We start from the raw sequence: 27562 nt of genomic DNA on the forward strand, positions 1-27562 counted from the left end.
GATTATTTTGCCGCACCTCGTAGAAGCAGCAGCAGCAGAAGAATGTGCGTTGTGCAGAAGAAGAACGAGTAGAAATTAGAAGTGGAAGAAGAAGTGTTCCATCGGGGCCTTGCAATCGTTTGCCGTTGCCTCGCCTCCTGTGCCAAAGGCCTGCGGTGCCATATCGTACCGGTGAGTTAGTGTCCGGAGAGCTATTGTATCATAGTTTGTATCATCTGTGAAAGGTATGAGAGGCGAACCATTTGCACATGAGTGCGTAACCTGTACGGCAGGTATCTCAGATTTCATTCGATGTGCGTACTATGGCTGCTTACCCTGTACTGTTTTTGCGATTGCTCGAGAGAGATCATCCGAACACTTCAGCACTTGTTCATTTTGCAACCAGTACTGTACCCCTAGAAACTCACTGTGATAGGCTTACGTCGTGTGTCCACTGCGGTATGTACAATATATACAGTCATTATGAGGCTGTGCAGTGAAGTAGTGGAAAGTCACCTCAATTGATAACCATGATAACAATAAAAGCCTACGAACGTTACCAAAAATTCTTGGAATATCTCTCCTTTCGTTTGAGCAACTGGTCGCTTCGTTCTGGATATACAGATGCTCATGGATATTGAATAAATTAATTTTTTCTCACCCCTTCACAAACTGACTCAGAATTTCTGTGCAATGGCAGACATCAACAGAGATAAGGTCAGCCTTCTAAATTATTGAGCTTATTGTGCATGCATAAGCCACTGAATTGATATTAATCTGCACGAATATAACATGCACTTTTTATTGACACTTCATTGGTGTCCAATGTAGGACCGCCTTTGGCAGTTTCATTGACTCAATATTGGACCGCGTTGCACAGCCAATATAGGTCCAGTATAGCCACATTGAAATGCCAATGTCGGACCATCAATGGTCCAATGTCGTTGTGCTGCCTGGGGTCTCATCCATTTATAAATCAATCAGATGTGACCTTTAAGTCTTCCGTAGACAACGGCTGTTATCTCTGGACACAGTTGTACACTATTTTGCTTTAACCTGGTAAACTGGTATGCGTAATCGCGCATCCTTTTCGAATGGGTGACGGGATGAAGGAGATCAGGTAAAGTAACTCTTACAAGCAACAAAACTCGCTAGAGTTTGCGAGAGTACGATTCAAATCTCATCAAAAAATTCGTGATTGGATGCCTCACTATTCCTTCTCCCACAGAAAGAACAGCGCCCATCGATTCGACATCCGAAAGCTCAGTGTGCTGATTTCAGCTAACCCAGAAAACGTCTACAGCATCACAAAAGCATGGCACAGGAAGGAGCCCATCATCGTGGCCCAGGTGCTGAAGAAGCCGTGAGTTTATTCTTTACTATGGACATTAAGTACCTGGGTGATTCCATCTCAACTAACGCAGGGTGGTCCGGGCACCATCACCGATTTCCCTTCAAATAATATATGTTGTATCGCAACACGCATACACACAGGAGCAATAAATATTTTGGCCCTTTGTGTTGTGGTTCACCAGGAAAAAAAATCCCAAAGAAATTGACTCGGCGACGGAGCTATCTGACGGAGCGACTTTGACATTTTATTCCTCGCCATCGGACGGTCCCAAACTATAGATTTTTTTGCACAATTTGTCAGGTACAACGACTTTCAATGTGCATAAACAGCACTGGTCAATTCTATTTTGATTTTCAATAAAAATCGCTGAAGTTTCAACAAAATTCACATTTTGCTCATATTTGTCTTTCCGCTGCACTCTTCCTATACATGCCATCGAGATATATGATGTACCGGCGTGTAGGTCGAAGCGTGCTCTTTAAATTGATGTCAAATTTACATGTCTGTACCTGGCCGCCTCTTGACAAGGCGGTGTAGAGTGCAGCTATGTTCTCAACAATGAGATTTTTTGGGCTCTCGTTTCTCGAAAACCCCACCTCCGATTTCCTTCATATTTTATAGTTATATAGCCCAGGGTATGACCTAGTGTGTTCGCAAAACGGAAGGTTCCCTCCCAGCACAGAGAACACTGAGACAGAGAACACTGGACGAGAGAGACGCCAGACTACCTACGATAGGCGCTGCTTTCAACTAAACTGACAGAATTTCCAGTCCTAAACGTGTACACACAGCGCTCTCTCGAGGCCACCCACGACAAATGCTATACCACAAACATGTAAGATACAAAAGCAAAACATCTGTCACAACCTGGAATGTCCTGGACGAAATAGGGACAGTAATGCAGCTACCGATGAAGTATGGAGCCAGTTTCTGTGACCACTAGGAAAATAAAAGCTATATAGTGGTGCACGTACCTTTACCACTTTTAATTTCGGCCCCATCTAGCTGGGCCACCGTCTACTTTTTGCCTCTGGGGGGACAAGTGGGAAATTTGTGCCCATCCTCAACTCGCATTCTTGCTGCCCGAACTGTGTCTTTTCGGCGCCCCGATAGGCACACTAAGGCGTCTGCCCTGCCACCCACCCACCCCCGTAGACGCCGTTCCTGGCCTCTAGTATCTCTTTCTAACTGCCGCTTGCTCCGACGGACAACTCCAGTGCAGGCCAGCTGAGGCGAACAGTAGCGAGAAATGCAGTGCGCAGGCAGGTGTGCACCACCTACAGCTTTGAGTGAAGCAGCATGCTGTCTTGAAGGGAAGGTTCGTTCCCCTGCCTAATTGAAATAAATGCGCCCGGCAGGAGGCCTCCCTCCAGACAACTCCCCATGCGCACAACAGCAGCCCTTTAGCTCGGAATCAAAGTGCTTCCAGAGTCGTATTTAGTAGCGAGAGCGGGCAGCGGACCTTGACCCACGAGAAGGGAGGAAGCAGCAATCTCCTCGGCAGTTCGTGTGACATTTCCGTAACGTACATTCAGGATGGTCACGTTGTATTCGTCCTCCCCCGCACCTCCTCCTCACACATTCTCTGTAGCGGGACCGAAGTGAATCATTCGCACCTCTGTGCTCAGGTGAAAGGTAAAGTCCCTGTTGCGTCACACTAAAGTCGCGCATGTACATCTCTCCACGCTGCCAATTTCAAACCCTCTAGATTCCAAAGATTTACAATATCGATAATAAATTATACCGCGCAAGCTGGCCGAACATGAAGCGGTTCCATAAACTAGGGAATCTTCTACCAGTGGATGCGCGTATGAATACAGGACACGCACACTTGATCATACTTGCGTAGTAATAGCATTACTGTAATGAAATTACAGAAATAAATTACTTTTTCTGGTAATTTGTAATGTAATGCATTACTTTTGATATTAGGTAATTTGTAATGTAACTTAATTACATTTGGGCTGTAATTTTAATGGCATTGCTGATTACTTTTTACAAAAGAATCGAGTGTGTGTTCTGTGTTGGCACTTGGCAGAAAGAGAGTTGGGGGACTCGCGAGTGAAAAGAATTCCAACTGCACTATGAACGGTGTCGCACTCAATCGGCACGTGGAACGTCAATTCCCTTCTACGAGCCAGTTGCCTTAGGCAGGGCACTCACAAACAAACGTCCTTAGGTCAACGGTTTGTAGCCCCGGAGAATCATTGTTTGCGGGCCCCATCCTCCTGACAATCTTCCTGTTATCGTGATACATTGTGTCTCCTTCGTCTCCACATTGTGGAACGATACGTCATAAGAGGCACACTAGCATGACGTGTAGAAGAGACAAATAGAAGAGTACAAGCTAACTGTTGATACACTGTAAGCATACATTTTTTTCCTCGAATTTCGGGGAAGGCAAGTTTCGTCAACTTGTGTGTCCCTTGTGCCTTCCCCAAACTAGGGAACATGTATGCCAATAATGGTAAAGTAATGACTTTGTAATGTCATTACTTTTTCGTAGTAATTGTAATGTAATTTTATTACGTTTCAATTGCAGTACTGAGTAATGTAATTTAATTAAATTTTAACTGGAGTAATGTAATTTAATTTAATTTTAACTGGAGTAATATAATTTAATTACATTTTAGAAGTAATTTACCCAGGTATGCTCTTGATCCTTGAGCCAGCTGAGCTCTGTGGACGGATTGCGCGGCGACGGTCATTCGCACTGCTAAAAGAAAGGTCAAGAAAGCGCGCACGCACACGAAAAAGAGAAACTCAAAATCAGAAAACATACCAAAGAATGGTCACTCTCCTGATAGTCGGCTCTATACTAGACTATATTACACCGATGTCGCGCGCTACCTGCACTGCTAAAACAGAACTTCACCGAAGAATACGCTCCCGGGCATTCGTCATTCCGAATGATATCAGCCCCCCGCCCCCCTACTAAGTTGGCAAAACTTGTCACGGATCACATACAGACAGACAACCTACTTCCGGTGTACCGAAATCCTCGTTCACAGTTCTAGCCCTGGCTAGCCCCAAGCGCGAGGAGGGTACTATTTTCCGCGGCGGACATAGAGCCGTCGGCTGTCCACCAATCAGGGACGATGGATGTTAAAAGATTTATTTCGAAGCGTCTATTCTTCAAAGTTTATTTTTCGGAGTTTATTTCGACAGCGTGGATTTTCTCATGATTTATATTGAAGAGTTTATTTTGCAAATTTGATATTTGAGAGATTTATTTTTGAACGTTTTATTTTTACACGATTTATTTCGGCGTCATCCCTGTTTGACATCATGAAAGCGTCTACCTGACGAAATCACAGTATTTAAGTGCACAAAAGCGGCATTTATCTTTTGCTGTGAATGGCATGCGTACATTAATATGGTACAACTTTGGACAGTATAAGTCCCAAGTTCGTAACTGTTCCCATTTCCTATATGTAATTAAGACTTGAGGCGAAACTTTGACGCTGTCTTATGTCTCTTTTGTTGAGATGTCTTCATATTCTGCACAGGACTTGTAATTCTAATTCTCCCATCATGTTTCTTTTTGAGTCCTTCCATGCGCTTTAAATACCGTGGCAATGATCGGGACAGTGCATAGAAGAACAGTCAAAATATTGGTAGTTGTCCTCCAGAGGCTCTCTCCTTGACATTTCCCAACCAATTCGCTGGATTTTCTACCAAGTTACATTTATGGACAAAGATGTCCAAAGTGGCATCAGGGAGAAATTGTTTCATAAACTACTTGTTATTGAGGACATGTTCTGTTAGTGTTAGTTGCATTTTTATTTGTGTCTCACCTGTACTGCTGTTGCATTTCATGGATGCGTTTTGTTGACCCTCCCCTGTGGACATCTGATGCCCACCATGGATCTACTGGCTAGGCTGCTAGCACTTGCTACATTAACGCATCCCACAAGCAAATAGGAATACAGGGCCCTGCACCTGAATGCATCACCGCACAGGGACAAGTACAACAAACACACATAGCGTTCAACTAGCATCTGGTTTATTTGGACAAACACCCTTAGTCCAAATAAATCTGTTGCTAGTTGAACGCTCTCTGTGTTTGTTATTGTCCTTCTCCATTCTCCAATATGTTAAGTCCAAACAGACATGCTCTGCTTGTTGCGTGTGAAAAGTTCTCAAGATAAAGCAAAATCTCACGGTCATGCTTTGCTTATCCTTTTATTGTGCAGTTCAGTGTACGTCTACACCACATGACAGCTGAGAGCTGAAACTAGACATGGACAGCAGGAATGAGACAGGTCTCAATGTTATGCTGCATGACATGAGTTACAAGTGGACTGATCAGAAAGATTTACTTGCAGTTTGTTTGTTTACAACATGGGATTGCTGTGGAGCAAAAGGAAAAACCTGCATAAAATGGAATAAGTGTGCGAACACATGTACACTCACTTAATTTCCATGTCCTACGAATACAGGCAATCATTTTCAAGCAGCAAGAGACAGGGACACAAACATGCACAACAGGATGATCTGCTTTGCTATAGCAACTGCGTGACAGAATACAACAAAGGCATTTCTTTTACTTGAAGAACAATTTAAGAACACATGCGCAAGATCAGCACACTCTTCTGGAAAAACTGTGAGCAACTTCTTTCAGTAATTTTTTACTTAGTTGCTAGTAGAGCAGATTGTCTTCTTGTGCATGTTATAGTGTCCTTGTCTTTTCCTGTTGGAAGATGCTCGCTTAGTACAGACTACCCCACTTCGCAAGTTTGCTCCGACCACAGGCAACTAGCAAAACTCATGGAGATTACAAGCTTTTTTTTGCTGCATTGAATATACTGCATTGTGAAAAAAATTGGTTTCCATAGTAAGGTAAGTTACAACATGTAAATGGAATATGTTATCCTTCTGAATATGTTAGTACCCTCATATGGCGATGGGAAGAGCAACAGCACATCCAGGTAGCCCCAGATCCAGCAGGTGAACCTTGAGAGAAAAACAATCCTTAAGGCTGCCGTGTCAATTAAAAAGGGTAAAAGCACTAAAATATACATTGTGCCAAGAAAAACAACCAAGCTAAACTGTACACAGCATGTAGCAACATATACACGTATACAAAGTATGCCACTAAAGTGTGTGTGTGTGTGTGTGTGTGTGTATGTCCCTTCTTAGTGTTTATCTCCTGTAGTGTTAGCGCTCTTACCCTTAATGTGTAAGTCCAACATGCCCAACAGGATGTTTCACGTAATATACTCGTAATAAGCAGGGTGGGACTTGTTAAGATGAGATGCTTTTCTGAATTCAGGCGATAAAATGTCGGATGCTAGTTGTGGAGAAACATGCATTTCTGCATGAATATCTAGTTCGATGCTGCAGCCACTTACTATTTACACTTGATATGCACATTGCTACTACATATATACACAACATGCTCGTGGATGGAATTTGGGAATGCCGAAATAAATCTTTTAAAATAAAACATTAAAAAATCCACGCTTAAAATTCCACCCTTCGAAATCCATTTTCTGAAATAAACCGTTTAAAAATACACGTCCTCAAAATAAACGCTGTTAAAATAAATAATGGTTAGGCTTAGGAAGGTAACGCTCCGTATTAAAGTAGTGATGTTCTTTTCGGCGAAACATGCTATTATGATGTTTCTTGCTCATGTTTGTATTGTTATCAATTACATAACAACTTAGTATTTCGAAATATCCAGCTTAAAGGTGATGACGACGATGCGCGTATGAATACAGGACACGCACACTTGATCATACCTGGGTAGTAATAGCATTATTGTAATGAAATTACAGTAGTGAATTACTTTTTCTGGTAATTTGCAATGTAATGCATTACTTTTGATATTAGGTAATTTGTGATGTAATTTAATTACATTTGGGCTGTAATTTTAATGACATTACTCATTACTTTTTACAAAAGAATCGAGTGTGTGTTCTGTGTTGGCACTTGGCAGAAAGAGAGTTAGGGGACTGGCGAGTGAAAAGAATTCCAACGGCACTATGAACGGTGACGCACGCAATCGGCACGTGGAACGTCAATTCCCTTCTACGAGCCAGTTGCCTTAGGCAGGGCACCCACAAACAAACGTTGCTAGGTGAACGGTTTGTAGCCCTGGAGAACCATTGTTTGCGGGCCCCTCCTCCTGACAATCTTCCTGTTGTCGTGATACATTGCGTAACCTTCGTCTCATTATTGTGTCTCTGACATTGTAATGTCATTACTTTTTCGTAGTAATTGTAATGTAATTTTATTACATTTCAATTGCAGTAATGAGTAATGTAATTTAATTAAATTCTAACTGGAGCAATGTAATTTAATTACATTTTAGAAGTAATTTACCCAGGTATGCTCTTGATCCTTGAGCCAGCTGAGCGCTGTGGACGGATTGCGCGGCGACGGTAATTCCCACTGGTAAAAGAAAGGCCAAGAAAGCGCGCACGCACACGAAAAAGAGAAACGCAAAATCAGAAAACATACCAAAGAATGGCCAAACTCTCCTGATAGTCGGCTCTATCTTAGACTATATTACACCGATGTCGCGCGTTACTTGCACTGCTAAAACAGAACTTCATCGAATAATACGCTCCCGGGCATCTGTCATTCCGAATTATATCAGCCCCCCTCCCCCCTTCTAAGTTGGCAAAACTGGTCACGGGACACATACAGACAGACAACCTACTTCCGGTGTATCGAAATCCTCGTTCACAGTTATAGCCCTGGCTAGCCCCAAGCGCGAGGAGGGTACTATTTTCCGCGGCGGACGTAGAGCCGTCGGCTGTCCACAAATCAGGGACGATGGATTTATTTCGAAGCGTTTATTCTTCAAAGTTTATTTTTGGGAGTTTATTTCGACAGCGTGGATTTTCTCATGATTTGTATTGAAGAGTTTATTTTGTAAATTTGACATTTAAGAGATTTATTTTTGAACGTTTTATTTTTACATGATTTATTTCGGCGTCATCCCTAACTGTACAGCTCGCTTGCTTCCTAGCCATTTTTTCATTGTACGATTATATCAGCGACAGCTGCGTGATTTCTATAGCTATTGGGGGGGGGGGGGAGGGGGATGCTCCGTAATGCACTGCAACAATGGAACCACACTCTCCGAGTCTCTTCGTAAGCTGAACTCTCGCCCCTTCTCCCTATCAAAATTGCTTGGTCCCTGGCTTAATCCAGCCCAGCAACGCTCTGCGCTCAAAGCTCTTCTGACATTTCTGGACACCATCGGACTTCGATCGTTATTGTGACGGGGCTCGTTATTTTATTCCCGACATTCCCACCAGCAATGGGGTAGAGTATCGCCTGTGGCGATGAACCTCCCCACTCTCCAAAAGCCAAAATAAAGTTGTTGTTGTTGCAACAATGTGCTAGTGCAGAGCGTCGCTACAGGGCCCACTGCGCGGCAACACGATACACGTCCGACTCCTCTGACTCCAAAACCAGCAAAGGCAGCTGTTGGGCTGTTGCTTTCGAAGTGGGCGTCTGTCAAGCTCGAGAAGCTGCTCGTAACTGACGAACGTCAGGATCGTCGCGACAATTATCGTCTGCGTAGTATACAGTGTCGTCGCAATGGATCTGTAGAATAAGGATCATTGTCCTCTATTACTGCATCACTGCTGTCCTCGAGGAAATCTCTGGATAGCGACGACAGTTAACATTCACTCGCGTCGGACATGTTGACGTCCCAATGCCTTGCAGAGCTTGCAGACGACGGCGGAGCAAAAGCGTCCCGGTGCAGATTCTGGCGGCTGCGCCCTGATTGGTTCTTAGATAAATACGTTTTCGCGCTTTTTGAGAGAGGGATTAACGGAATACACACAACATCCGTCGTCTGCTTTTGTCGTGTATTCCATCGAATAACAGCCGAACAACGCCACTATTTCGTGTGGGGTTTTCGATGGCGTGTTCAGTAGTCCATAAGGAATAAAATGACACTATAGTTTCGAAATCGCCCGAAACGGGTGCGACTGTCACTTTAAACGATTATATAGGCACCTTCCCATCTGACCAATGCATACTCGGCCATAGCTTAGCGGGATCTTGTAGATGACTGCTGTTGCACAGGGAACTAAGTTATCGCTGTGCTTCTTGCATGTCGTGCAAGCCGACGGAAAGACAATGTTGCAGTTTGATTCGTCTCATTCGGGGCTGGTCGAAATGGGGACAGCTGAGTCCAGTCTTGCGTCATCAGTCCTCAAGACATACTCGCATATGGTGATCAAAAGTTTCAGTTTATAGGCAAACGCTTGAAGAATGCAGGTCTTCTACTAGCATTGCCACAATGAGCGGCTTAGTCATTCCTGACAATGAATGGCTCTCAGAGAAAATAAATGGCTCCTTCCAATCCTGACAGTTCAGAGCGAAATACGTCCGAGCGGTTGCCGTATCTGCACAGGGCGTACACAACGTCAAGAAGGTTGCTGAGAAGTATAGTCTCGATGTGACGTATTGGGTCTCGAACAATCTTGCTAAATGTCTGTTGTTGCTGTCTGTTGTTGAGTCTCGAACAATTTGGCTGTCTGTTGTGGGTCCGGGGGGAAAAGCTTCTCGCGAAATCCCGCTTAGCAGTGGCGATTATAATTGTCAGGAGGGAAGCTACAGCATGGGACAAGTTTACGGCATCTGCGTATTTCTTCATCGAAGCGGCCCTCTGCTAGCTATCAGGAAGAGTTCGAATAAGAAACGGGTGGCTGGCTATTCCATCCATCTATGTACGTGTGTCCACTCCTGTTTTCTGCTAGGTTGTCGCTCTATTGGATATATGCGACACACCGTTGCCAGCAGGTGGTACGCGCCTTCCCGCGCACCGCTGTTCATGATACTGTTCTCATCAACTAACCTGCTCGCTGCTAAGTTATCGCTCGGAGAGAAAATGTGTTGGAAAGAGAAATGCCAAGGAGTGAATTTAAAGAAGCGTAAAAGACACGTGCATTAGTGAGGTTACTATTTTCGTCCTGGATAAAGAAATTGACTTTCTATTTGATCCGTAGGGCCCGGGAGTTCATGCAAAATGCATATTTTTTAAATGAGTTCTAACGGATATCCTAAGGTTTCCCCGCATATTACCAATCGCAACTACACAATTTTACGATGTTTCGTGTATCATACATTGCATATCTCGACATATTTCTTCCTGATCGTCATATAATATGACGGTTGCATATAACGTCACATTTCGGCGCCATTTGAGCGATTTTTTAACTTTTGCCGTTCCCTTTATATTCCAACTGCTCACGTTACTTCAAAGGGGAAAACATCGTTCCGAAGCCATCTTCCAGCTACACATCTATACTGCGCTGCTTCTATAGGCTGATTCGCAGGGTTGTTAAAGTATCTGAGTTACAATTACAGATACACGGGTTCAAAAAGTATATGAATTACTCCGACATGCACCAGGACGTGGTGGCTATGTTTGGAGAAGGTGTCCCATGCTTTAGCACAGTGAAGTGGACGGCGAAATTCAAGCGAGGACGGGGTACGAATACGCTTCGAATGTGATCCCGTCTTGGCAAACCTGCGAAGTCCTCCTGCAAGGACCATCCACCATGTGCACGGTGAGGACATGATAGATGTCCGGCTCAACATTCGGGCCATCGCTCAAGCCAGAGGCAAATCCAAAAGTCCAGTTCAGCTCATCTTGCCCGATATCTTAACATGTGCAAGGTATGTGCCACATGGGTGACAAGACTGCTCGCGCCTGATCAAGAACGCACGCGCACAATATTCAGTAACAATGTCCAGCTAGCCACGGCAAATTTCGCACTTCCATGTTCAGTTTGTGGCTGTGGACGAAACTTTTTTCCACCAGTTCCAACACGAGAGCAAAGCCCAGTCCATACACAAGAAGCACCTCCACCGCCGGAGAAGGGGCGGTCTGAGGCAAGATGATGGCGCGGTCTGTAGTATGCAGGGTGATTGCACAGTTTTCTGGAATTCAGAGGGCATGCTGCACATTGCTTACCTTGCTTACGTTAAGAAAGGGCATCACTGGGTCCTGCTGAGCTATCATCCCTCGTCGCTTGCAGGACGCAATCAAGGCCAAGCGAAGCGGTATATACCAAGGGGGCCCTGTCCCATCTGGAGAATGCGCCTCCATATAATGCTGTTGTGGCGATGGCTGCCATCCACTCATGCGGTTTTTTTTGTTTGTTTTTCTGTGGTCAACCATTCACTGTGCTCACTAGATATCGCCCTCTTCCATCAGTTCAAGATGAGAAGGAAACTTTCTGGTGTGCACTTTCGCAGTTTTGACGACGTCATTAACACAGTGACCCGTGTGCTTGGAGGATGACACTACTGATTTGTTCCCCAGTGGGATGCAAGTATTGAATCATCATTAGGTAAAATCAGTGTCTGGATGTTTGCGGGTTCTACGTTGAAAAGTAATAAAAGTTCATTCCCTCGGCCACCACCTTCTGGGTCAATCCGAGAACTTACCGGACGTACCTCTGTCGTCCGCTTCCTGTTTGGTTCGGTGATACGGTGTATAAATGGCATGTGCATTGTCACTTGACTCTCAGCATTTGATGTGTTTTTCTATACACCAAGTAATCTGCTGTCCTGGAGTGTGTATATCACTGCAGTCGACCCTGGACGTCTACCGTGACATCGTGGTGCGGGACGCTATTACATGGGTTGTGTAGATTTAGTTCAGTTCCTGAGCTCCTCGAGTGCCTCTGCATCTAAGGCTGTGTAAACGTGTTGGTACATTGTATACCTTGCTCTGTCTTCGTGCATTATGTAGCGATAGGCAGAATTTGGTCACTTGCTCACAATAATTAATTACATCGTTTCGAGAGTAGAACTGCCCCTAAATGGTAGCGAGCTTGTACTACCTCACCTTGCGTTCGATCCAGCCTTGTTGACTATTCCTCCCACGGATGTTCGGAAGTGCATTTGGAACTGCACACATATGTACATTATACTCGAACCGAACAATAAAAGCATATCTCTAGGAGGTTGGTAAAGTGACACGTAACGATCTATGTGTGGCGTCAAGCTCGAAACTCCATTAATGTGTCATATCTATTTCACTGAGTGAGCATGTCCATACGCCAGAAGTGCTGATCAAACACTGCGTGAAATTGAAGTTTTTCACATTGTGACACAATTCAACCAGTGTATAAGCACCCCATCCTTATCTTTGACCCCCTCTTGAGAGTAAGTAGCTCGGCTCTGATGTACGAAATTGGTTCCTCTCCTGTCTGCCTGCTGCGGTTTCACGCCATATGTTGTCAACTTCTGTGCTATTGGCTGTTGATGTACGTACTCCTGAGCATCTTTTGTCCCTTTTATACCTTCCTGTTTTTTCAATAAACGCTAGTTTTTTCATTATGCATGTCCCTACTTTTGTTTGTGTACAAGGCTGTCCTAACTTTTGGTGGCTTTGTTAGATAGAAAAAAACGTTTTGGGTAGCATAACAGCTTCCTGATCATGTTTTACTTTAGGTACAAGAACATCGCCGCATTTTCTTTACTTTTGTGTGTAAGAATCCAGATATCTCTCAGGCGGACACTGGAGATACCTGAGATTGGTGTCGGGCCATGTGTCCCGACGGTGGCCCATACAACCGGTAGTTGGGGAAAATATAACGCACAAAAGTGCAGCCCTGTTTCGCTTCTCGTAGTATCTGAAGCAACCGCTTTGTTTTAGGACACGACCATATACAGGGTGGTTCACCAACCATGATAGAAATTCGTAGTAAATAACGTAGCCAGCGGAGAGACATGCACTCAAGAATATTTTTATTTTTTTTGCCAGGCACATTTGCCACATATTGGTACCATTTTCATTTCATATCATTTGGTGAAATTTAATTTCTTGAATTGCAGTTTGAAATTTCCCAGGTCAACCCAACGCTTTCTTTGTGGAAATGGGTTCCTCGTGGTCATTTTACTCAGTGTAGCACCTGATATGGAACGTAACGCGATCTAGCGTCTCTACAAATGTGAAAAAGTGACGCAATACCGCTACGAAATAAAGTAACAAAAATGATGCCGCTACTTTTCCGCTACCGTCCTCTTCTCCAGGCAACACCTTATCCTAGTCATCTCATTGCCGTATCTGTGCAAAGACTGCAATATTTATATGCGAGGTGAGAGTCCATCCCGACAGCGGAGCTGCACTCTGACCCAATGTTATGGGCGCCCCGAATGTGGGCCTTTCCGCGTGGAATGCACCATTGGCGTGGGTGCTGAGACTATCGTCTTTTAAACCGCATGTATGGCACACAGCACTCCTCCCCCTTTAGTATGTCACCGGTTGTCCGTAGCGTAGTGGGGACCTCCTGCATCGTCCTGACCTTCTAGGTGGACGAACCGGAGTCAGGAGGCTTGGGTTGTGAACTTCCACGTCAGATATCCATGTGTCATCCTCTGTGGCGATCCGCGACGCAGTTGGTCGGCGTGACGAGTCATGTCTCCGACCGCCGTTTTCACCACAGCCATCCGGGATCCTTTTTGGTTCTGTACCACTCCAGGAATCCATTTTTGTCCTCGCCCGTAATTTCGAGCGAACACGTGCGTCCCTGGCTGGAGCACACCTGTTTGCGAACGACCTTTTTCTGGGCTTGGTCGTGCCCGGTCAGGTTTTGAGATAGCCTCATTGTGCAGTTCTCGGACGCTGATGAGGTCCAATCTTGACCTGATGTTGTACCCAAGTAGTATTTCCGAGGGCGATTTACCGGACACAGTGTTTGATGATCGACGGTATGAATGCAACCAGCGGCCCACATTTGTGCGCAAATCCCCAGTCTTCATTTTCTTGAACGCATCCTTCACCGTGCGTACCGCCCTTTCTGCTAGTCCGTTTGACTGCGGGTGGTATGGGGCTGTACGAATATGTCGTATCCCATTAGCTTTCATAAAATCCTGGAATGTTTTTCCTGTGAATGGCGTGCCATTGTCTGACACTACGCAGTGTGGAATTCCAAAACACTGCGAATACACTGCGAAGTTCCTTCACAGTTTGCTCAGACGAAGCATTCTTAACCGGAATTGCTTCAATCCAACGTGAGAAGCTGTCCACTACGATGAGTAGCATTATTCCCTCGATTGGCCCGGCATAATCAATATGCACGCGTGACCATCTTATAGTTGTCGTTGGCCAGGACAGAGGTTCCTTTGATGCTGGCATTGGCTGTGCCTGTTGACATTCCAGACAGTGCCGTGCCGTGCTTTCGATGTCGCCATCTATTCCGGGCCACCAGAATAGTGATCTTGCTACTGCTTTCATTGGTGCCATTCCAGAGTGTGTAGAGTGGAGTTCCAGTAGCAATGCATGGCGTGCTTTTGCTGGGATGATTATCCTGCTTCCCCACATGATTCAAGTTCAAATTCGTTTATTTACCATTGTACAATGGACGGAGCCACGGAAAAAAGCTGCATAAAATAACTTGACGTGTCCATAGCCCCCGAAGTTGGTGGCAGTTGTGTCAAGAGGAAAACAAGTACAGACTAAAAAAAATCTGTCCAATTAACAAAGGAACAATATCAATGGGCGTATCTATACATTTCTATGAAATAAACCTCTCACCACTATAAACCAACAAACACTGAGACTGACATAATGAATAACAGCATAGTGGAAGATTACATAATAAGCATTAAATTTCACTAAACAAGTTTATATTAAACACACAAAGGAAATTCGAAATAAATCAACATTAAGGGTGGCTAGCATATTTAGAGCGCGGGGCAACGTGTTAATTATACTATGCAGCCCTTATGAAGTACGAGGGGTTAGTACCTTCCAGTGTTCCGCGTACCTGCTGGGGTATGCATCTATTTTATGTAGAAGACCAGCTAGCATGCACAGATTGTCAGTATTCTTTAAAATTTCTTTCCTATAACACTGCAAAAGCCGCATGTTATATAATTCTGATATTCTAATTATATTGTATTTCGGGAAGAGCTCCCTTGTGTGAGCTGTATAGCTCACACTACATATGGCACGTACAGCCCTTTTTTTGTAAACCAAGGATAGTGTCGATGTTATGTGAGGTGGTCGTGCCCCACACCAAGCTACCATAACTCAAATACGAAAGAACCATAGAGCAACAACTTAACTCCAACAGGGAGCAGATAACGGTAACGACTAATAATTCCGGCAACCCGAGCCAGCTTAGTAGCCAGCGATTTTACATGGTCGTCCCAGCTCAGCTGACTATTAAAAATAATGCCTAATACCTTGATATTTTGAACAAACTCAATCTTGTCAGGGCCTAAATTCAGGTGGTGTGGCACTACTACCCGTTTGTTTTTTGGTTTAAACATGATAGCCTTTGTTTTAGTGGCATTGACTTTCAACTGATTGACTAGCGACCAACACTGCAAACCATCGAGTGCAGTATTTGCCTGTTCAACTACATCATCGACTCGGTTTGCAGAGAATAGCACTGTCACATCATCCGCATATAGTATATACTTTGCTTGTGTAGAAATATTCACTATATCATTTATATATAGGTTAAAAAGGAGAGGACCAATAACACTACCTTGAGGAACACCGGCTGTTATTTGCATGACCGATGAGCTGTAATTGTTAATGACAACATATTGTTTACGATTTGATAGGTAAGAGGAGATAAGTCCGTAAGCTACGCCCCGAAATCCGTATTTCCACAATTTAATTAAAAGACGATCGTGATTTATATAGTCAAAAGCCTCCGTAAAATCTACAAATATCATCAGCGCAATCTTCTTTTCTTCGAAAGCACGAATAATATACTCCTTTTTGTGAAGCAGCGCTAGCTCAGTGGACTTATGCTTAGTAAACCCAAACTGTGCAGCGGTAATAATTTTATGCGCGTCACAAAAAGAAGCCATGCGAACATGAATTAATTTCTCGAGTCCCTTAGAAAATATAGGTATCACAGATACTGGCCTATAGTTTGACATAATTTGTCTATCGCCTTTCTTATAAAGAGCTGAAACTTTAGCTATTTGCATGCGCCGAGGAAATACTCCTAATCCAAGGCATAGATTGTAGATATGGGTGAGAACCGGAAGGATAAGGTCAATCACTTGCTTCACCTGCTTCGTTTGCAGGTCATCGGCATCACGGCTCCTGCTATTATTCATGTTGATAAAAACTGCGAGCACTTCGTCAGATGCTGTAGGACTAATATACATGGAATGGTGGGTTATGGAAAAGGCACGCATCAGTTAGTGCGTTGGTACCTGACTGGTGTTCTCGTCTGATAAAAAAACTCCCCCCCACCCCCCGTTAAAGGCGTCTGCTAGTTCTTTACCACCTAACATTCTCCCAGAAACAGGCAGTTTATCTGGAACACTGGCTCCTCATACTTCCGTAACAGGATTCAAACGCGACATGGTAGTGGGACGCTCGTGCCGCTTTAATTTCCCTCGTTCACCTGTTCCGATAAGCTTTATATTCTGCAAATAATGCCGGGTCTCGAGTACGGATGAATTGTTTGAACATTTTGTCTTCCATTTTAATCTTTTTAAGCAACTGGGCCGTGATCCATTCCTTACGGGCCTTCCTCGGCGGGGTACAGGCCACGAGCGGAAAGTGGGCTATATAAGTGTTCTTGAATAAATCTAAAAACACACCGTACGCTTCATTAGCATCATTCATATGCATGACAGCCGACCAGTCGCAGTTTGCTACAGCTTGCCTGAAAGCAGCGAGGCTTCTATCCGTGATATGCTGACGAAAAAAAGTGCGGTTTCATGTCCGTTCTATGTCTGCAGTTATTGAAAGAGTAATAGGGAAATGGTCACTAATGTCATAGCTAACCACTAAAGAATAGCAGGGTGTCTCATCAAAGCTAGTGATAAATAGATCGATTAAAGAACTTGAGTTAGATGTGATCCTATTTGGTAATTTGATGGTATTCGTACACCCGTGCACTGAAATAAGCATAAAAAATCTTTTGCCATATTGGAATCAGCAACCAAATTTATATTAGTCACCAGCCACAACTACTTCAAGGCCGTTCTCATTTAACATTTTGTCTAAAAACGAAAACATGTTACCAACGTTACCACACGGTGGCCGATAACAAACCGCAAAAACAATTCGCTCCGTCCTTAGGCACAGAATTTCGTGATCAGTAGTCACGACACAGAATTCTTCTACTAGCTCACAAGGTAACGAATCCACAAACCCCGCCACCTCATTCATAAAATATGGTCTATAGCCCGGAGGCTGATATACATCAGCCTCATGAACATACCAAGTCTCAGTCACCATAAATACATCAATCATATTTAGCTGAGCAAGGAGGCATTCCAGTTCGGAAGCTTTATTTACGGCAGAACTTACGTTCAAATGGAAGAAACTACAACGCAAGTGGCTCGAAAGAAGACGGTGCTTTAGCTCATCTACAGTAACATATGCATCATCCATCGCTACTACAGTCAAGATAACAGTTATCGACTAGAACTTCAGAGTCAACAGGTCTTCCTCACGCTTCACGAGATGAACTGTTTCTCCTTCCTTGCGACGAATAAACACCTTTCCGCCTTTATACGAGGCAAACTGACATCCATTTTCTCTTGCCCAAAGTTGGGTTGCTGAGAGCAATTGCCCGTCATGTGTGGTCAAATACTCTGCAACGTACACCTAACTGACCAACGTACACCTGATCAGTCCTTGGTCCGTCGAAAGCTCATCTCTTCGAGACCAATACGGTTGCAATGCCTTATCTTGCAGCCTATGTGGCCATCCCCGCTGTATGGCATCCCTGAGTGCTGACAAGGTATAGCATCTTGGTTTGTCAAGTCGGCTAGCTGCTTTGCTGACAGTGGCCCCTCCTCCAGGATTTAGATAGAACATACTGCTTCTGAATTTGCGAGTTCTTCCTTAGTTGCAGTTCCTCCTATGGGAAGGCGGCTTAGTGCATGCGCATTGCCGTTTTGACGCCCAGGTTTATATTCAATTTGGTAATTCTAGGCGCTCAGTGTCAACGCCCATCGCTGAATTCTGCTGGCTGCCGTGGATGATATAGCCTTGCTTTCTTTGAAGAGTCCTACCAACGGTTTGTGGTCTGTCCGGAGAATGAACTGTCGTCCCCACAGGTAGTCTCTTAATCGCGTGACTCCGAAAACAAGTGTCAATGCTTCCTTCTCCAGGTGGGAGTAGTTCCGTTCTGCCGCCGTGAGAGTTCTCGACCTGAATGCAATTGGTCTGTCTTGCCCATCGATGCGGTGTGATAGAACTGCTGCTATTCCGTACGGCGATGAGTCGCACTGAAGCTGAAGTTCTCCGGACGGATCAAAATGTGCGAGAAATTCAGAATTTACCAACACATCTTTCGCCTTTTTGAATGCTACCTCTTGGGCAGTATCCCATTTCCAGACGGAATCATTTTTCAGTAGGTCGTACAAGGGTGTGAGCAAGGAGGACATGTTACGAATGAAGCTGCGGTAGTAAGTAAGCAGTCCCAAGAAAGATCTCAATTCTTGCCCGTCTTTCGGCGCTGGCGCTTCTACTATTGCTCTCAGCTTCTTTTCTTCGGGATGAAGTCCTCTTTTGTCAATGCGATGTCCCAAGTACGAAATTTCCGACTTGTGAAACTCACATTTGTCCTCCCTGAGGCGAACACCGTTGTCCTGTAGACGCTGGAGTATCTTGCGCAGGGTTTCTCCGAAGTTCGCCGCCTCCCGTTCTCCAATCAGGATGTCACCGAGAAAGACTTGCGTTCCAGGAATTTTTCTCAGCAAGGATTCCATCCGACGCTGGAAGATCGCTGGCGCAGAAGCGATGCCATAGGGTAGACGCTTGTAGATGTACAGGCCTCGATGGGTGTTTATTACCGCGACCTTCAGTGAGTCTTCATCAAGTGGAATCTGCTGGTATGCGTCGCGTAAGTCCAATTTCGAAAAGCACTCCGCTCCACTAAGCGACGCAAACATGTCTTCAATCTTCGGAAGAGGATATTGTTCAACGTTACAGACTTGGTTCAGCGTAACCTCGCAATCTCCGCATATTCTTACTGTGCCATCTTTCTTCATGACGGGCACGATAGGTGTCGCCCATTCGGAATGGGTCACCGGTGTGAGCACTCCCGCTTCACACAGCCGATCAAGTTCCGCAGACACTTTGTCGCGCATTACATACGGAAGAGATCTTGCTTTGCAGAACTTGGCCGTTATGCCTTGCTTCAAATGAAGATGAGCAGGTGGGGACCTACCATGAGACCGATGCCTGGCTCAAGCAAGGATTTGAAATCCTGCTTCAGATTGGTCACCTTGCCTTCGCTGTTAACGGCATTCACGTTGACGGTAAGCAGATCCAGCGCTGCAATTACATCAGGACCACATAGGTTTAGGCCCTCACGGGCAACGACGTAAAGCGAAGCTGTTGCCGTCCGGTGTCCGTAAGTGACTTCCATTTTCAGAACTCCTATAGCACTGGTAGCTGACCCATGTAGCATGATAACTTGCGTTGGCATGGCAATGACGTTGGCCAGGAGGCTTGACGTTTCCTGTACGTGCTAGCAGGTATCAACGTAACAGACGAACCTGTGTCAACTTCCATGTCGACCGGGATGCCCTTCCAACGAGTGGTGATGATCCACGGACGCGGCGTTGCCTGGGTGTCGACACTATGGATTCCATGCAGGTTAAGGCTTGCCCCTGAGGTCGCCCCTTGTGTTGAAATACCATTCGTCCGACCATGTACTCGTGGTCTTGGTTGTCGTGAGTCTGACAAGCACATCTTTGCAAGGTGTCCCTCGTTTTTACAGCGGTGGCACTCAGTAGTCTTAAATGGGCTTGCTGGTGCTCCGTGATCGCTTCTTCCGCATCGTATGCACTTAAATTTCTGACTTGCTTGTCTTGGTGGTGTTCCTTTAGGCTCTTGACCAACCGGACGTTGTCGACCCTTTCGGTTGATGGTCCGGTTCACTGAGTTCTCCGGAGGCTGACTCAGTTCCATGGCATTCTTGGTTACCATTTATACGGCGCACGCAAGTTTTCTCTAGGGTCAATTCCCGCTCAGCAAGCAATCGCTTTTGTATGCCAATGTCCCTGACACCACATAATAGCCTGTCCCGTATCATCGTATCCAGAGTGGTTCCGAATTCGCTGAACTCATATAGTTTTCTCAATTCAGCGATAAATGTAGATACAGTTTCGTTTTCCTGCTGGACACGAGAGTTGAAACGGAAACGTTCCACAATTTCAGACGGCTTCGGGGCGAAGTGACTGCTGAGTGTTGCTACTAGTTCCACGAAGGTCTTTGTGCTCGGCTTGGCCGGGGCCAGGAGACTCCGAAGTAGCCCGTAGGTTTTCGGTCCCACAACCGAGAGAAAAATACCGGTGCGCTGGTTCCCGTATGTAATCTTGTTTCCGACGAAGTACTGTTCTAACCTTTCAACGTAGTGACTCCATGGTTCCACGTCTGCGTCGAAAGCTGGGGCGGTTCCGGAAGTATCCATCTTGCTTCCTCGCTCTGAAGAACAAAGGGAAACGCAGTCTCGTCGGATGAGACGTTTTCAGACGTGCGGTGACTGACGTGTGGCCGCGTACTGCCGCTGTGTCACCAGTATCCCATCCTCGTCGCCAGTTGAAGTGTATCCGAGTGGGTTATAGCAACATAACACATTTAATACTGATCAATAAGGCTACATGTCGAGTACGAGCGAGTGGCTCCGATGCTCGAAGGAAACCGACTGCCTTGCGAAGTGAGAGTCCATCCCGACAGCGGAGGTGCACTCTGACCCAATGTTATGGGCGCCCCGAATATGGGCCTCTCCGTGTGGAATGCACCATTGGCGTGGGTGCCGAGACTATCGTCTTTTAAACCGCATGTCTGGCACACAGCAATAATTGTCACAAAAAGGCGTACTCCTCCCATTTTCAACAAATCAGGGCAGATAACGATGTCATTCAAGATGATAGTTTGCTATGAACGTGTTATGCGATGAAGTTCATTTCTAAGAGGTGTACGCTAAATACGCTTTTTTTTTTTCGGAAGAATGATTTTCCCAGGAAGAGCGAAGTCCAACCGTGTGAGATTGCCTTCGTAATGAAGCACTTCGAGAAAGATAAAGAACACATGATGGTAACACTTACCTAAACATGTCGAACGCTGTAAATAATCAATGGCTTTAATGTGAATCGCGTATGTACTGCCACAAAGCAAGTGTGCAAAAAGCATTATTAAGCATGTTGGCATGCACTGACTCCCGAATAATATTATTTCTTCGTTCTGTGCGGCTCGCATACCTACGGTGTATCGTATGCAATGTGAGGCAATAACTAGATCGCGTTCGGCAACCGGTGTAAGCTAAGGCGATTCTACCTTCCCAGAAGTGTTTGACCCGCGGCAAAAACACCTCAAAGCAAAGTCGACGATACGATTGAAGTGCAATGGCTATGGCGATATCTCGCTGCGATCCCAGTATATTGTCGTATTCGTGATCCAAAAGACACGACGCTTTGTTTATCTGCCTCGAACAATAAAGTTGCAAAACACAATTTGAAAAAACTCCAAAACGCTCACACTAGTTTTGCAGTGTCACGGAAGCTTTGTACCCCATGCAGTATGTTACACGTGCCTGTTTGTGTCTTGCAAATATGAGCTAAAAATTAGCAATCCAGTTCTGGGTCTATTACAATAATAATAGTGAGAGTTTGACACAGCCGTCAACTGCGGTCTTTGCTGTCATGCATTATACCTCTTAAAAACAGAACTTCATCGCATAGCATCGCGTAGCCAACCATCATCCCGAATGGCATCGTTCTCGTCCCTGATTTGTTGAAAACGGGAGGCATATACGCCTTTTTTGTGACACTTATGCAGTACATAATTGTCACAGAATGACGTACGCCTTCTGTTTTCAACAAATTAGGGGACAGAATGATGTCATTCTGGATTGTGGTTGGCTACAGCTGCATGCTATGCGGTGAATACCTGTTTTTATGAGTGTACGGCGAGCAAGAAGAGCGGGAGTGGTGTAATGTAACATGTAATGCCGTTCAAAAGAATATCAATAAACTCAATCAAGTTAAAAAAACGCAAAGTTCCACGTCTTCCATACTATGAAAGGTAGCGGTAGCGGAGAAAGAGCCCGCAGCTACCCTTTTTTGTAGCGGGAATACTTTTACCGTTACCACACTCTTAAAAATGAACTTCACCGCATAGCACGCTCCTAGCCAACTATCATCTCGAATGATATCGTTTTCTGCCCTGATTTGTTGAAAACGGAAGGCGTACGCCTTTTTTGTGATACTTATGATGTTCATAATTGTCACAAGAAAAAGGCGTACGCCACCCGTTTTCAACAAATCAGGGCAGATAACGATATCATTCGAGATGATGATTGGCACGGATCGTGCTATGCGGCCAAGTTAATTTTTAAGAGTGCATTTTAAAATGTAGCGTGATCGCTGCTCCATTACTGAAAAAGTAGCGAATATGGTAGCGGCGCTACCAGTAGCACCACTATGTACAACACTGCGGGGAACCCATTCCCGCAAATAAGACGTGGAATTGACCTGGGGAATTTCGGAGTTCAATTCAAGAAATTAAATTTTCATCAATAGAAATGAAATAAAAATGGAACGAATATCTGGCAAATGTTCCTGGCAGGAAAAAAAAGACCCTTGACCGCATATGTCTCCTTTGCCTACGTAACTTACCTTGTATAAGCTACCACGGGACACCAGCACGTAGTATGGTCAATCAATAGATCTCAATAGTTCCCAATTATAATAAATAAAGTAAATTGCGGCTAAAAGCTGGTCACACTGTTAGGGGCATTGAATTTATTACAGAAGTAGCTGCATGGAACGCATATCCAAAACGATGTTTTATCATTGACAGATTTTTCTGAAAAAAGCTATGAGAGCGGTATAGAACTCTCGAAGAGAGTATGTAACTACAATTACTGGTAATTACATAAAATTCATCAAGTCTTTATTAAAATAAGTTTGGGCAAAAGACATAACACAGTGGTAGAAAGCCATTCTATTTTTTTGTTTCCACTCTTGCCCATTTTTCTCAAACGTGGTAACAAAGCCTATTCCTAACTTTTCGAGTGTTATTTTCTAATGTATAGCGTAAAGATAATTAGCAAGAGTGGATATCCCTGGCCTCTGTCCTTTCTCTATCCTTATATTCACACTCGTTCTTCCTTCCCAAAATGACTTTCACCTTGTTATAGATAGCCTCCATGATAAGCAAACCTGAGGGATGGCCGAAGACACATAAACCAAACACAACATGAGAGCTCAACACGAGGGCATGATGCGTTGTCTTCGTTCTTCGCTCAGGCCTGCCTATCATGGAGTTTATCCACCAGCTAGCCTGCATCTACGCCATTCTGTCTTATAGATAGCCCTCAATATGCCGATCATACTCGCTTCCATCCCAACGTTCCTCAACTTGTTCCACAAGATGGCAAGGTGGCATGATCCACCGAGTAATATGTCCCCATAACATCTAGAACACCTATCCATAGAGGGCGATCCTCGTGTTCTGCTATTTCGATTACCTACGTCAAGACAAACAGGTTGTCCTCTAGGCGCCTCCCTTGACGAGAACCGTTCCGTAGCTCCCCAAAAAATTCCTTCTCTTTCCATCCAGCCCTGTACCCTTCCTTCGATCACCTGCATTGCTATTCTGTACATTACAGAAGTGGTGGTTATTGAGCCGGTACGATCCCACGCGGCTCTTCTCGCCTTTACCCCTATAGTATATCGAATTTGCTCTAACAGGTCAAATGTGGTGCCTGTGGGTACATTTTTAATTGCCCTATCCTGTTCCACATCTGAGATTACGAATTCCTCCGGCATCATTGGAGCAGAGTTACGCTAACGGCGCTTTGGAAAGGTAACAGGAGAATAGTATATCTGCTATAGGCCATTCGATCGCTGCATTCCGACCCACCGCATGTGGCCCAAGACGGACTCGCGTTACCCCAGCCTCTATCCCCTTCATCTTTTTCAAAGCGCCACCATGGCTTCGCTCCAGCTCCTGCCGATGAAACTGCATTCTTAAGCAAGGTTAAACCTGTACGTATCGTGAAGTTTTATACACACTCGGTATTTTGTGTTCTTTTCCAGATGCCCGGCACGGCTGTTGCGGAAGCTGGAGATCGACGAAAGCTGATGATGGCAGCAGGGATTTCTATCTGTCTCGTTTTTTTTGTGATAGCAATTATCGTTATAGTCCTGAAACTTCACCAGGAATCGTCGGGAAAGAAGGAAGACGGCTCTAAAGAAGATGGCTTCTGCACTAAGGCTGAATGTGAACAGTACGGATATTTTCTAAGCTCCTCCCTCGACTCATCCGTAGATCCCTGCGACGATTTCTACGGATTTGTCTGCAGCGGCTGGGACAAAGGACATGAGAAAAGTGTTTTCTACGAACACCGTCGAAATCATCTAGTGGGTATTGCGGAAACAGCAGAAACGGCTAATGTACCAGAAACTGGCCAGAACGCAGTGCAAAAAGCTGCGAAGTACTATCAGACCTGCATTGAAATCGCTATGGGAAAGAGGTCAGAAACGCAACAGTTTATTCAGATGCTTCGAGCCGGTAATGTCACCTGGCCCTTAGAAGCAGGAACCAAAGATTTGCTCGCCGTAATGGCTTATGCACAGATACACTGGGACTCCGCTCCTATTCTCGAGTTTTCCAAATCTCTGTTACCAAACGGCACGATAGTAGTGAACATTACACAAGGGTCGTTTACCTTCGTATGGGAAGACATTCGGCAGGACCTGATCGCGAAAGGCAAATACGACGACTATTTTAAAAAATCGTACGAACTCTTGCAGCGACCAGTACCGGACGACAAAGTTTTCAATGAGACTTTGGGCTACGAGAATCAGATCATGGATATTCTTTTACCCAGTATGGAATTCGAAGAAATAGAACTTGTGTCTGATGAAGAATTTAAAAATTATCCCAATATACTTGAGTACGCAAGATGGCGCAGGCTGTTCAATGACGTTTTGGGGATTCCCGAGCAGGCTTCAATAGCAATATCACTGGATACTTTACCTTACTTTCAAGCGGTGAACAATGCAACACTGAAACTCTCGGAGGTTACAATCGAGCAGTTCTTGGAATGGGGCATCATATTCGAGATCGGTCATCTGTTTATGCCCGGTATGGCTGAATTAATGTACGAGTCCCATGAAAAAGCGGCAGACACAGCCAGATATCGGTGCCTTCTTCATGTGGAGACGTATATGGGTACAGCTCTTGTCACGCCGTATCTTAGCTCTATCTTAGTTCAAGACGTGCTGAAGCAAGTCAAAACCTTGTTCAAGAGTGTCGTTGAGGTTATACGAACAGAACTTCAGTTCGACTACGAGAAACACATGGAACAGCAAAACTACACTGAAATCTTTGACGGATATGATCATGTGAAACCAACATCAGAGCTAGACAAGAAGTACAGCTCTTACCCTGACATGGATAAACTGTTCACGAATAACCTCCTCAACGTCATCGCTGCCTGGAGAAAAAACCCGGATGGAGAGATACCGTTCCTGCAAGAGTGGAATTACTACAATATCTATGATGACAACACGGGTCGTTTTATTGTTTTACCATTTGTGAATAAAGCACCCATCTATTCCGCTGTACTCCCCAAAAATATACAGTTAGCGGCTCTTGGATCCCTTATGTTATCTGGCGTTATGAAGGACTTGCTCCTCAACGCTGTCCAGGAACTGAGCGAACCCAATCGCAAGAAGCTCACCGACGCACAACGCTGCGTAGAAAGTGAGGTCCAGCCTTCATTTGAGAAAGACTTCAGAGTGTACGAGTCCATTGCTATGCAGTATTTGAAAGCGGCATATGACAGCATTGGCGCTAAGGATAGCGAGGGCCTCGCCAAGGACATGTCCAAGTATTCAAAGCTTCAACAGATGCTAATATCAATGTGCTATATTCGTTGTACGGGGTCAGGCGAAACCAGAAAAGATGCATGTAACCTTCCGATGCAGAATTTGAAAGAGTTCGCATCTGCGTTCAAATGTTCTGCTAGCAGCAAGATGAACCCATCCAAAAAGTGTTCCGTCGTGTAGTGTACAAGCTCCACCTGACGGATTGTCCATTGTCTCTATAACATGCTGGGACTCTAGGATTGAAGTGTACCCGCAATTTTTGTTCGAAAAATCGTGTTGTGCATGGTCCCGCAAGGCATACGTCCCGCAAGTATTAAAGCAAAACATGTCCTACTATAACCACGTTAGACTCTCTCTATATCCGAGAGCAATTGCGTTCCCAGAAATGTTCGAATTAAGGTACATAGGCTGTTAACGTTGCTCGCACATTGCAGCGCATATTTGTCGCTACAACCATCAGGTAAGTGTCCGAGATCTGCGTAATTGATCATTCGGTTCTCGAACTCTTTGCAATTATCTGCTCTGGCATGACCCATTTGTATTGGACTAATACCCCAAACGCACTATCGCACACAATCTGCCCGCAAATCCTGCAGCCCTTAAATTTCTGAGACTGCTGTCCTGCACGGCTCATGCCGTGTAGTATTTGACCCTCAAAGAGTGGGAACCTTTCACGTCATCTTTCTGCGGTGACATACGACATAGCACCACCCAGAATGGAATTTCTATTTTTGGACATTTTCAAATACACGAACACCTAAAATGTAGTCATCGTTTCATTGAAGGCGAATGTGTTCTTGTCAAACGAAAATGAGACGTTGCGTTGCTTGTCATCCCAATCCAGTATGCGTGCCATTTTCTCGGTAAAGATTGCTGGATATGTGCCTCGCTCTACGACACGGGTGCCGAACTCATTCGTCTCCGCGGGCTGCATTGATTGGACGAACTACGCGGGCCGCATGCCACGGCTTTGGGGTAACCTGTTTCTGATATAGATGACACAACACAGAACATAAAACGCATACATTGCGGTTACTAAGCGTTGCTTAGTCACATGCAGGGTCAGCAATCCTTTTTGTTTGTTGTATCATGAGGAATCTTGGCACACCTTGTTTTTAGCTATTGCGTCAATATCGTGTAAAACTGCTTGTGCAATTGCAATCTCAGGGACTGCGTTGAGGTGTTCGTTTGTTAGTTGTGAGCGTAACGTTCACTTATTAAGGTTCATCACAGAAAACGCCTGCTCGAAAACGCATGTTAACACGGTTGACACCCCTAGCGATAAGCTCCCCATTCATCGTCGCAAAATAAAGCTGCTGCTGCTGCTGTTGACACGGTTGTCTCGCGACTCAAAGCCACGAATCATTAGTGAGTTTTAGTATATCGTACGCGATCGCCTTTGCG

At 44.9% G+C, this 27562-nt stretch overlaps 1 protein-coding gene across 1 annotated transcript; it reads left to right on the top strand.

Annotated features, from left to right (window-relative positions):
* LOC135383728 (endothelin-converting enzyme 1-like) lies at positions 1-26497 on the top strand. The gene is made up of 3 exons (XM_064613079.1): positions 1-171; positions 1208-1342; positions 24362-26497. Exons 2-3 carry the CDS (start codon positions 1295-1297, stop codon positions 26336-26338), a joined length of 2025 nt encoding a protein of 674 aa, XP_064469149.1. The 5' UTR covers positions 1-171; positions 1208-1294; the 3' UTR covers positions 26339-26497.
* Positions 26498-27562: the final 1065 nt, after the last annotated feature.

This window comes from Ornithodoros turicata, chromosome 2, assembly GCF_037126465.1.
Source record: "Ornithodoros turicata isolate Travis chromosome 2, ASM3712646v1, whole genome shotgun sequence".
NCBI classification, from domain to species: domain Eukaryota; kingdom Metazoa; phylum Arthropoda; class Arachnida; order Ixodida; family Argasidae; genus Ornithodoros; species Ornithodoros turicata.

Coding starts and splice junctions, on each gene's coding strand:
- LOC135383728 (XM_064613079.1), top strand. CDS start 1,295: ATGGCACAGGAAGGAGCCCATCATCGTGGCCCAGGTGCTGAAGAAGCC. Junction 1,343..24,361: donor GCCCAGGTGCTGAAGAAGCC/GTGAGTTTATTC, acceptor GTTCTTTTCCAG/ATGCCCGGCACGGCTGTTGC.